Raw genomic sequence first — 12212 nt, 5'->3', positions numbered from 1 at the left:
CTTGAGCAAAAAAATGTTCCAACGTTTCCAAGTGAATTATTGCGAACAGCATGAACATACAGTATTCGTTTTGGTGTAAAGGATGAACAATCACACTCCGTAAAAATAGTGGACGCTAGACGAGTCTTTACGTGTTCAAAATGTGCATGTCGGTGTTCAAATTTGAACGGCTTGTGTTCATTTGTGTTCATATTGTTAACACTAGTGTTCATATTGTTAACACTAGTGTTCATATTATTAACAATGGTGTTCTAAACCTGAACACGTAGTGTTAACAACCATCTCCTTCAAGTGTTCAAAAACTCAGCATCACAGAAATTTTACAATACTGTGAAACAATTAACAATCTTTTGTGTTTTTTACTTTACAATGGCTATATTAAATTTACTACTGCCTCGCTGTCCGGCAAACGTACACGGATTTTGGTGTAACGAATTTCACACTAAGTGAAAAATATTTCCGGTCTACAATTGCTGAAAGCATGTTTTTTCTAAAAAAGGAAGAATACAAATTAATTTTACAATGTATTACGGGTTGAAATTTTGAAATTTTGAAAAGAATCAGTAAACCACCATGAACGTTTAAATTTTAACATCGGGGTGCAAGAGGCGTTCTACTTCTTAACACTTGGTGTTCAAGTTTGGTGCCTTTCCCTATCCCATGATGCATCAAAACTGAAGTTGCGACATTTTTCTTGTAAGCGCACCCTGAAGTCGTGATCGTGCGGATTCCAGACCAGAAAGGGTAAGTTTTTTCTCCAAAATAGTTAAAGGTATTAGATTTTGAAGCATCTATATTATTATTCTTCGAAATTAATTGCATTGTACTTTGAAATAGCCTAACTACGTGAAGAACCCTTTTTTCAGTGGCCTCTATACCAACAACTAGCTGTGAGTACGCAGTGGTATTTTTGGCCATGGCCTATTGATCGATCTCACTCGGGTCAAGGGTCATCGCAACAAAACTGTAGCGATAACCCTTGGCCTGAGCGCGATCGATAATCCTTGCATAGTACCGCTGCGTAATCACAGCTAACACAAGGCTTTTGGTAGAGACAATCGCATATAAACATCAATTAAACATCGCAGAGTATACAATGTATCGTTTCAGCATATGAGAGTTTGGCTTTTTTATTTTAATCACTTGATGACGGGAAGAAGCCAATATTTTGTGACAGTATTGAAAGAGGCACTGTATATGAAAGTCTCCCCTTTCCCCTAATCAGCCCTTTGTCATTCATTTAAATTCTCATCTCGCCATATTACCTATAATTGCATTATTTTCAGGATGTAAAAAGTTGGATTTAACTGAAAATCGAAGTTGTTACAGAACCTGGTGGTACAGATAATGAAGAAGACGAGTGTACAGGTAGCTGTCTGGAAACAAGCTTGAGAACCTCAGTTCATCTCTGATGTAGATTTGAACTTCCAAGGGTCAGTAACTGAATTTGCTAAGTTTCTGTATTTTTTTCTGAATTAATCTAAACTTCGGTAGCATGCTATGATCAACTAAATGCTGCCGGAGAATAAGCTAGTAGTCTCCCTTATCAGATGCAAGGGTGGAATGAAAAATTAAAGCTGAAGGCGACAGAAAATTCAGAGTAAATATGTTCAATCTGAATTACATAATTTTCTGAATTTTCACTCTGAATTTTCTGTCACTTTCTGCTTCAAATTTTTTTATTCCCTCTTGCATCTAATGAAGGAGACTTCACGTCATTGAAAGCCAATGGCCCTGTAACATTTAGTTGATCATAGCCTGTTACCAAACCTATTATTTTGTATTGTAGCTCAACACGTCTCTTGTTCTTAGCAACTTGGTTTTAGCTTTGCTGTCAGCTAAATAGGTGGATGTGTAGCATCGTCCTCAAATTTGTACATCCCAAGGTTTTTCTTCATAACAGCCTGTACGAATCCTTTAATATTTGGATTACAGGTCCCCAGGGATTACCCAAATCAGATATGTTCAAATTATGATAAAATATGCAAATTTATATTTTTGAGGCCTATTTTGCTATCTTTTGGCAAAAATCTTCTTCTCTTTTACTGACGTCTTCAATATTTGGTAAACATGTCCCTAAGAATGACCTTACTCAAATTTGTGCTAGTTGTGATATTCAAATTTTATTTTTTGTCATTTTTGGTCAAAAAATCTTTCAAAATCTTCTTCAAAACTGCTTATTGAACAGTTTTGATATTTAGGACATAGATCTCTACTGATAGCCTCTTTCAGATTGCAAAAATGTGCAATTTTACATTTTTAAGACATTAAGGACATTTCAGACATTTTTAAGATATTAGGATTACCATGATATGAGATATTCAAGCTATGATGAAATCTACATTTTTTATTTTTAAGGGTGATTTTTACCGTATTAGGTAAAAAAATTGGTATAAAAATTAATAGCAGGGTACACCAGAATTTGAAAGGTTTTTACGAATATGTTTTTAATTTCTGATAAGTAGATTTTTGAGATGACACCGATTTATTTCAGTGTTTATTTTAAGATATTACAAACAAACAAACCTTTTTCCTATGAAGGACTTGGTTGGAAAAGGAAATAGGTTTTATCCTGCCAAGGACCAACTTTCTGCATGTTGTGCCTTACTGTGACACTTTGACATCTTGGCATATGTTTACTTTAGTGTGGACAACTATAAACCATGTGCACCATAGAAGCCTGACTATTTTTTTTTTCAAAATGTACAATTGTCTATACAAGAGGAAATGTCTTTAAAAACCATCTTACAAAAATAGAGTATGCATTTCATACATGTACGTGTTTCAACACGATATATAAAGTAAGCCAAATTTTGAGCTTTTTCAGATGATATTTTGTACGTTATAAACACGTATGAACATAAAATCCACAATATTTAAGTAAAACCTGTTTTGTCATTACTATGTTAATATTTTTAAAACGATCTACAGTGTTAATAGGCGTTTTAATTGCTTATGTTTTTGATAGGAGGGTGTTAACACCGTTGGTATTTTCCTCTGACAAACTTTACATACAAAGTGGCAATGTTTATTTGCCCATTTTACAGTAAATTATTGTATTTTACTTTAGAAATGTTTTGTGTATTTTTAGAATAAAATAATTTTACTGAATATCAGTGGTCTGTAATGTTATTTCAAGGCTTGAACACCCCCTGAACGCCCAAAATTAAAGGTGTTCAACAAGCGCGCATCATGTGTTCTAGCCTTTAACACACTTATCGTTGAACGGGGTCCATGCGTTTAAAAGTGTTACAGTCCTTTGAACGTATAAATGCGTTCAACTTTTTTGAACACATTTCATGTGCAACGTGGGTTCAGATATGGAACACTATTGTGTTCAACATAATGTCTGGTGAACACGTAGTGTTCAAAATCTGCAAACGTGTGTTCAAAAACTGAACGTTGGTTGAACACGTAGTGTTAAATTTCTGAACGTCTAGACGCGTTCAAAAAGTGTTACAAAAAGGCGTTTAATTGGTGTTCTATCCTTGAACACCTAACTTTACAGTTTAGCAATAAGTGGGAAAAAACAAAGAGGGCCCGGCACCATACCATTTCCGTCACAGTAGTCTAATCACACGATAGCTCATTTCAATATAAGTCGGACTTGAAAAGATATGGCAGTGTAAGACTGAAGACCAACGCGTAAAATATTTTAAATATTCAACACCATCGGCAACAATGACATCGACCAAAAATACTAGAGCACCACAGAAGTCCCAAAAGTGGACAGAGCCAGATGAGGCAATCAAGCTATATCGGTAATAATAGCTACGTGCTCAAATTCAGTTCGGAACCTCTATCAACTGAGCTAACGGATCAGTTCAAGTTCGTTTCGACGTACACTATACTCTGTCCGTTTTTTTCTTACACGAAAGATACCTCGGATTTAACATGGTTACTCTCCCATAGGATTTGTTTTAAGGAACCGTAATTATATACCTATAATCGTTTCAATATGACAGATTCGTCATTGTTGTGTAGAGGAGAAATTTATTGTATAAACGAATGAGAAAATCATTCAAGTAGTCTGAATAATAGATAAATGAATTAAAATGCTATACATGAGTCAATTTTTACAAGCCTCAAAATTTGCAGCGAGAGGCAATCGGATGAAATTGTTTATTTTTGTCAACAGTTTATACAATAAATTTTCACGCTTCACAACACTAGGGAACCTGTCATGTGTACACGCATTTAAACAGAGAGAGAGAGAGAGAGAGAGAGAGAGAGAGAGAGAGAGAGAGAGAGAGAGAGAGAGAGAGAGAGAGAGAGAGAGAGAGAGAGGGGGGGGGGCAGGGGGGCAGAGGCATAGAGTTTATAAACAATCACCATATGGACCAGTTTAAAGGTATGGTTCAGGCTCAAGATTGTCTTGCCAGGAAATGTACTTACTAGATTACAATTTCAATGGAAACAAAAGGCTATGACACCTTCATAATCCTTTTACTGAGTAGAACAAACTCCATCCCTGGGATCGGGTCCCCTACCTTTAAACGTTTTCTCTTGCATGAAGATACAAAAGTTTGTATGATTTACCAAAGATATCACAATATTTGCTTGCGCACAGAACAATAACAGCATAAATAATTATAGTCAAGAAAGTGCGAAATGTGAAATGAAAGGTTTATCATAGTGATGAATATCTTACCTGATTCCGAAAAATCAACTACGATGAATATAGTTGTCAATAGTATCGCAATCATAGTCATGCACAACTTCCAATGAAGCACTGTACAAGAAACAGCTCATAATTCTCTTTATATTTGATGATCGTAACCGAAAAGACCCAGTAACGTACAGCCATTGGTTAGTATAAGAATAAATAAGGCGGCCTCCCACTATTGGTCACTTCACAAAAACACAATTATAATATATGGAAATGAGGAGTAACAGAGTACCGATTTTGCTAACATACATGCGACCTTATGTTTACCAGGTACTATTACATGACATCGCGTTTATGCCAATTGAAATTCAATCGTCGCAGACTACTGGGAAAATCGTATCAGTTAACTTTGCCAAGGAAACGAGAAACTATGATCACTGAAGATATCAGAATGAACATATCCGTATCATTGATAGAATAATCGCAATTATACCAATCCATAATCCAATAACACTAGGTCAGAATTTGTAAGACAATCATAGTTGTAAACATCGACACAAAACAGCACAGAACAGACAGTAAATAGACGGTACACAAACAAAGTCAAATTCATGACAGAAAGATATATGGACCTCTGGCCAAAAGGACAAGAAGTGATGTCAGGTGTTTCGAAAATAGTAAGTGCATCCTGCCCCACATGTGGCACCCGCCATATATCAATCTGTAAGTCAGATAGGTAGTGGTCACTAACGAAGGCCCCATGTCACCGATGCCATCAGTGATCATTTGTCGAAGAGAGATATTGTATTTATCTGCCAGCTTGCGATACCTGCCAAAAAAACGTTTGGATATAGAGACAAGTCTTGCTCTGGTGTAACCTTGATTTAACAGTTTGTAAGAGAGATGGCCCAATACATTTTAAGGTATCTATAGCAATCCAATTATTGTACAATATTATGAAGTGTTATGAGAATAATTGCCTTGAAGCAATTAATGACCTAAAGGGAAACGGGATTAACAATGTGAAATCGTTCTGTTCAACACTGGTACACCGACTTTTGGGAGTTGCAGATCTTGAATTTTACAAATTACAACCGGTCACCTCTCATGATACGTACTTATCTATGAATCAGATTAACATCTTGAAGCTAAAAAAGATAGTCAAATAAGATAAAAAAATACATAGTTGACTCCCGTAAATCTAACAGCACTTGTGCCTAGTTTAGCATACATTAGAGGGCCTATGACATGCCCATACAACCAAACGTGAAATCACTCTTTGGGTCTTGAAGTTAGCATACGTCAAAACCTTGCATTGCGTATCGCCCCCTTTGTCCAGATAAAAGGCAAGTAAAAGTTACGGGTGGGCATATATCATGCCGTACGGCTGTGAGGCAAGGGCTTCCTTTTCTCAGAACGTACACCCAGCGAGCTGCCACGAGAGAACATTGTTACAGTAGTGCCTAAACGTTTTAGTTTGCTTATAGTGACATGGTCTTTTCACGAGATCACCAACGCCGGTGTCGCGGCGTTACATGTCGCGTACGGCCGATCGTCGCGTCGATCGAGTAAATTAAAATAATTTGTCAGGCTATCTGATTAGGTGTACTATGCTTTCGTGCCAAATATGGAAAATAAACATTAGGGAACGTTCAGTTTTTACGGCCTGGGGGGGGGGCGGCAAAATCTTGTCGCCGGTGTTCAAAAAATATAGACCCCCCTGCATTTTTCGTGAAAAAAGATGACCCCCCCCTTTGTCAGACAAAAAATTGATGACCCCCCCCCCCGCTGAAAAATAACCAAAACCCATATGTCAAATTTACCCGCACGGTTTGGATTTGAACTCCAGTAGCGGCGCACTTTATTCGTGTAGCAGAGATGCCAGTGCACAAACTTCTCAGCCACATCCATGCAAACGTCTGTTAATTAGGACGACTGTAAGGCAATTTTCAACTTCATTTCCATAGACAACTTATGTCCATGGACAATGTATAAAGTAAACTTTATTGGAGTGGTTCGCCAAAGGCAGCCCTCTGGTTAAGGGACTGGACGTAAATTAGCAGTGGGTGAGGGCCGGGGGGATTTCGTAAGAGAGTGACCAATAATTTATGACCCTCCCCCAAAGCAAGGCTGAAAAATTTGTGACCCTCCCCCAGTTTCAAAAAAATAGAATATTACAAATTGATCGACTCTTCAATGATCAAAAATTTAGGTGGGGATTTACAACACAGGGCAATATAGATGGATACCAGCAAGGGATGTCTGCAAATTTTTTATTTGCTTCTGCTTGTGACAAGAACAAGTCTAGATATGGATGTCAGCCATACCTAAGAATACTTTCAATGACAGGGTTTCAGTCCCATTTGACCAGCATGGGTAAAAACTAATCTTGTAGAAAAAATCTCGATAATTCTATGCTGCAGATTTTTCAGTACTTTTAATAAAAGGGAAACCCCTGATTTCTCTGCCTACACAATATGCATTTTGATTGTTATGATAATGGTTTAATATACTGTTTAACTCTTACACTGTTTAACTTAGTAAACCATTCACCAGATAAAAGAGTACTGGTATTCTTGTTTCCAGTGTGGTATGGGTGGATTGTTCTGGGGAACACCATAGGATAAACTGTATGATTAAATTAATTCATTGTTTGATTTTCTGCACAAGTTTGATGAAATGCTCTATTTTCCACTTTGTCAGCACACTTGTAAATGTGGAACAAACCACAAAAAACAGTTTAAGACTTCACTGGACACAAAAAAATGACACCACTGCTCAAGTGTCATCAAGCTAGGCTGACAAACTGAATCAATACAGAGCATATCATGCTAAAATACAGCAGCTAATACTGAAAAATTCTGAAATCTTATGAATTTATATAACTCTGACCTGCAAAGTAAACAACAAAACCAACATCTTGTCCATACACCATTGTTTCAAATTACAGTGACTGACAGGCAAAACTAACAAAACAGCAAACATGGAATTTAGCCATTTTCATTGGCCATTAAAGGGACAAAGTCACTCATTTTTGACAAAATTTTGGTCATTTTAATTTCCGTTGAATATATATGCTTTCTGCTGCTCACTGAAATGGGCTAAATTGCAATTTCTGGTTGTCACAGCTCAACTCATATGCATGCATGGATGTAACATGTGGTCACTTAATAATTTAATTTAAGGTATGTACCAAAAATTGTCACAGTAAATTTCACATGTTAATGTGCCTTATAAAAAGTGAGAATTGAATTGCAATAACCAGAGAATGAGCATATTTCAGTGAGAAAAATCTATCAAAAGAAATTTTAATGGCAAAATAATGTCAATAATGAGCAACTTTGTCCCTTTAACTTGGTACATATCTTGTAGAGATTCTTTTAATTTAAGTGTCAAGCAGCATGACCATTGCACTGTTGAAGTATTAAAATGGTGGCAATGAATATTTTTATAATTGGTGCATTGCCAAGATAGTACTGTAAAATGTTGCCAAAAATAGCTTTGTCCAAAGTATCTTCTGAACAGGGATGTAAGATTACACCACCGTGTGAACTCACAAATATTTCCAATATGAAAGTGCAGTCCTCTGCTGAGTGTTGAATCATGTACCGGTATGTTGTACACCATGGAAGTAGACACCAAGCATAGCATTATGTGAAAAAGTTAAAGTCTTGGTACTAGATGACCACTAAACAAGATTGGCAGTCTGCTTGTTTCAAAGCTATTTAAAAACTTTCTTCTGGGCCTATTTCACATCATACTTGACCCTCTGCACTTGACCTGCAAGCTCGGCACGTACATGTATTCTGGAAACTGACAGTAATTTCAACGTCATTTTAAGTCAGAGATTCGTCATGTAAGTCATTAATTTCACTCAATTATTTCTGTCCGTTCTTCCTGACTGTCAAAATTGATTGAGGTATAAGTATTGAAAGTACTTAATTTAATGATGATTTTCACAAATATGTTTCATTTACAACTTGACTAAATTGTCACTATTTCCAAGTGTGACTATGAACATCATTCTAAAAATATTCAAATACCTTCAACGCATGCAAGTTTGTTTGCAAGTTTCGCGCTGTACCTTAGAAGTTCTCTGGACGTACACTGTACATTTTAGCCTATCATTTTCAGGAAATAAAGGTCTGTCTTAAGTTTTTGTTTCGCAAACTTCACTTTTTGGACAGGAAAACACGTATACTTCTTGCCAACAGTCTCATTAATTGTCTTGTTGATTATGCCTGTGCCTACTGGTATCAAGGTTTGAAGGTTGTCAGTAAACATAGACTACAAACAACACAAAATAAAATAATAAGGTTTGTTCTAGATATGCACCCAAGGGAACATATTGGGCCAGCTGACTTTGAAAAACTTGGGTGGCTTTGTGTAGAGCAAAGAGTGTCGTATCTGAAACTGAATGTCATGCATAAAATATTAAGGGGTCAAGCTCCATCCTACCTAGCGTCAAATTTTATTACCAGACAGAATGTACACAATTATAATACACGTTCTGGCAATAACTCAGTTTTATCCCAGGAGGAGCTAAATTATTTCAAACAAGTTTTCAGTACTCAGCTTCGCAGTTATGGAATTGCCTTCCACGTAGTATAAGGAATATTGATTCCAATTACAATTTAAAAAAAAAGTTAAAACATCATTTGCAAGATTCTTATGTCGAACGTGTCAGGAGAGATTTGATTTAATCTTTGGTGTGATTTTCATAGGGTTTTAGTCCGTTTAACTTATTTTTGGAAGTGCTTGTTTTACTCCCTGTTGTCGGATTTCTCACTTTGTACTTTTTCCTTTTTTTTTGTTAGTCTTTTGTTAATATGGACCACAGTGGAAATAAGTCTTTCGACTTTTCTGTGTAATCCATGCACAATTTTGTTCATTTTGTGGTGTTTTATGTATCATTTTGTGCAAATAAATAAATAAAAATAAATAAAAATAAAATGTATGTTTAAATAATTGACTTATTGGCTTATGAAAAATATATAAAGGATCAGAAGGATGTTGATGTTGCAATTCACAAGTCTCGGTGTTTTTTTTTTCCAAGCAGGAGCGTATCAGTATCACCACGGACCTAGCTCTGCATGGCAGGGCTGTGTGTTACCAGCGCGCGTTATACGGCCTCCTACCACAGGCCGTATAACGCTGGTAACACACAGCCCTGCCATGCAAAGCTAGGAGCAGTACCACACTCTTTTGGTAGTACCGTAATATTGCTTTATGTAGCTGCAGTTCCGAAACTGAAGGGTTTGCCTTTTTTCGAGTTTAAGCTTTTAGTTTTTAGGGTTTGATCAAGTTGACGTCCTACCTAAACAGCAGTCCAAATATTGAGGTACAACGGCAATATTGCCGTTACGCTAGGAGGATATGTGTACCACCGTCGCTATGCAAAGACTACTTACCCCAAAGAGCTTTCTCTACCGGGTGCATAGGCCTTGGCGTTGCGACTGTGGTTGCACCTGAGTGATGAGTATGCCGTTGTTGGAGGCAATCAAAGCAGCCAATAGCTGAATACTCTTACCATTCTCGTAGGGCTTAGACTGCTACACCAAGTCAATGGCATATATCATGTAAAGTAGGCAGTGAATATGTACCCTTTCACTTTGGCTTTGAACTGCAGATGTGGAATATGTTATGATTCAACAGACTGTCCAATAATTCCAATAATGAATGCCCAAATTGGCTTATAATGGAATAGAGCACACTTATACTCCATTAAGAGTGATTGTGATAAGTAATGCTCTTCAAATGTTTTCTTTTATATCAATGCACATGCATGTGCCTGCCATTTTTTCTAAGGAATTACAATTTAATATTTATCAAAATATCAGTGAAATTCATAATTTTGGAATATATCACATTGACAATTGAGGGAATACTGGAAACACAATGTGACACTGATCTCCATAACAATGATATATGGTCATGTACAATGTATTGAGCAGTTCAATCTCTACACGGGGAGGAAATATGGGAAAGTACAATGTATGTTTAAAATGTGTTCCTGGTACAGATATAGAACTACATGTGTGCATGACCCCATCATTCACTGGATTTATAATATTCCTGATAGACCTGTGTAGTTAGAGAACTGAAAATACCTGTACATGTGCTCATTGCACTCATATCAAATCCAGTTTTACAAAATGTACTATTGTGTTCCAGTAGACAATGAGAAGTTTTGGTCATGTTGCCCTGTTTGTTGGGAAAGGTCAACAGAAAGGCTATGCCTATTCAAGCAATAATTTAAGCAAATAATTCAAAGTATGGTCATGGATTGAATGCCATAGTGTGATATTATGGTGTTTTAACATTGACAATACTTTGTCAATTTTTTTGCCCCGTTTCTTTGCATTTTAAACATATCACAGAAAGCAGCCTAGATAATAGAGGATAGACTGATCCTGATTTGACACAGAAGTGGCAAACACTATTTCATGACCAATCAAGTCTACATATTCTGAAATGACATTATGATATTTAATCAAGTTCAATCAGAATACGTGATCAACATGGCTGATTCACTGTGTAAATTACCCACATTAAATTTTAACAAATGTCATATATCCTGCCTTCACAACACAAATGAACACTATCCATTCCAAAGATAGTACCCACGTAGTAAAGCCAATATAAACTTGAAAAATGCCACATGTAGCCATACCAATCAGATGACTGTACCTAAATATTTAAGTATACTAAAATCACTTTTCTGGAATCAAAATTATTAATTATCACACCAAAGCTTACTCTTGATTTCAAACCATAGTATCTCTAAAAACTAAAAATTCATGTACATGTACCTATAAAGTGACTGATGCAGGGTGGAGCTTGGCCTTAAACTTTAAAGGGAAGTGGCTTATGAAAGAGAGGGAACTTTTGTTGATCAACAAAAAATGGAATGAGAAATAATATTGTCAAATAGTTATAGGTTCAAGATTGACTACATCATGGAACAATGTAAGATATTGTGGTAATATCCGGCAAACTTAATGGCGATAAATATAGCAACAAGAGAGACAATCCTATTTAAGATAATGGTGGGGAAGAGATGCACAGAGAGTTGGGAATGAGCACTTAATAGAAAGTAAGAGGCAGTGTGCGAGTGATGTCATGTGAGCATAATTGTCTATACAAACAATTTGCTTTCTACCTTTAGTGCACCGACAACAAGCCCAAAAATTTGTGACCCTCCCCCTTAGAGGAGCTCAAAAAATTGTGACCCCCCAAAACAGAGGCTCAAAAATTTGTGACCCTCCCCCAAATCCCCCCCCTGCTAATTTACGTCCAGTCCCTAAGAGGGTCATGGGCCATTACGTAAAGTCAACTTTATTCTAGTGGGCCACCAAAGGTGGCCCGCTGGTAAAGAGGGTCGATCATGGCCATTGCACAAAGTAAACTTTACTGACAGGGCCGCTGAAGGCGTCCGGCCGTTAAGATGGTCATGGGGTATTACAATAAAGTCAATTTATTGTAAAGAGGGTCGATCATGGCCATTGCATGAAGTAAACCTAATTGGAGTGGGCCGCCAAAGGCGTCTGCCCGTTAAGAGGGTCATAGGTAATACATAAAGTATATTTATTGTAGTGGGCAG

General features: G+C 36.8%; 1 protein-coding gene across 2 annotated transcripts in view; it reads right to left on the bottom strand.

The window, feature by feature from the left end:
• The window catches only part of LOC139122061 (apolipoprotein(a)-like), a 97917-nt gene extending 93145 nt beyond the window's left edge, over positions 1–4772 (bottom strand). For both annotated transcript variants that reach the window (XM_070687439.1, XM_070687440.1), the window contains exon 1: positions 4652–4772. In XM_070687439.1, the coding sequence (XP_070543540.1) occupies positions 4652–4712 (61 nt within the window). In that variant the 5' untranslated portion in view covers positions 4713–4772. The remainder of the gene's footprint in view (positions 1–4651) is intronic.
• Between the last annotated feature and the right edge of the window lie 7440 nt (positions 4773–12212).

Source organism: Ptychodera flava, chromosome 21 (assembly GCF_041260155.1).
Source record: "Ptychodera flava strain L36383 chromosome 21, AS_Pfla_20210202, whole genome shotgun sequence".
Lineage (NCBI taxonomy): Eukaryota > Metazoa > Hemichordata > Enteropneusta > Ptychoderidae > Ptychodera > Ptychodera flava.
The sequence above is the reverse complement of the archived record's forward strand: the minus strand, read 5'-3'. Positions and strand labels throughout refer to the sequence as shown.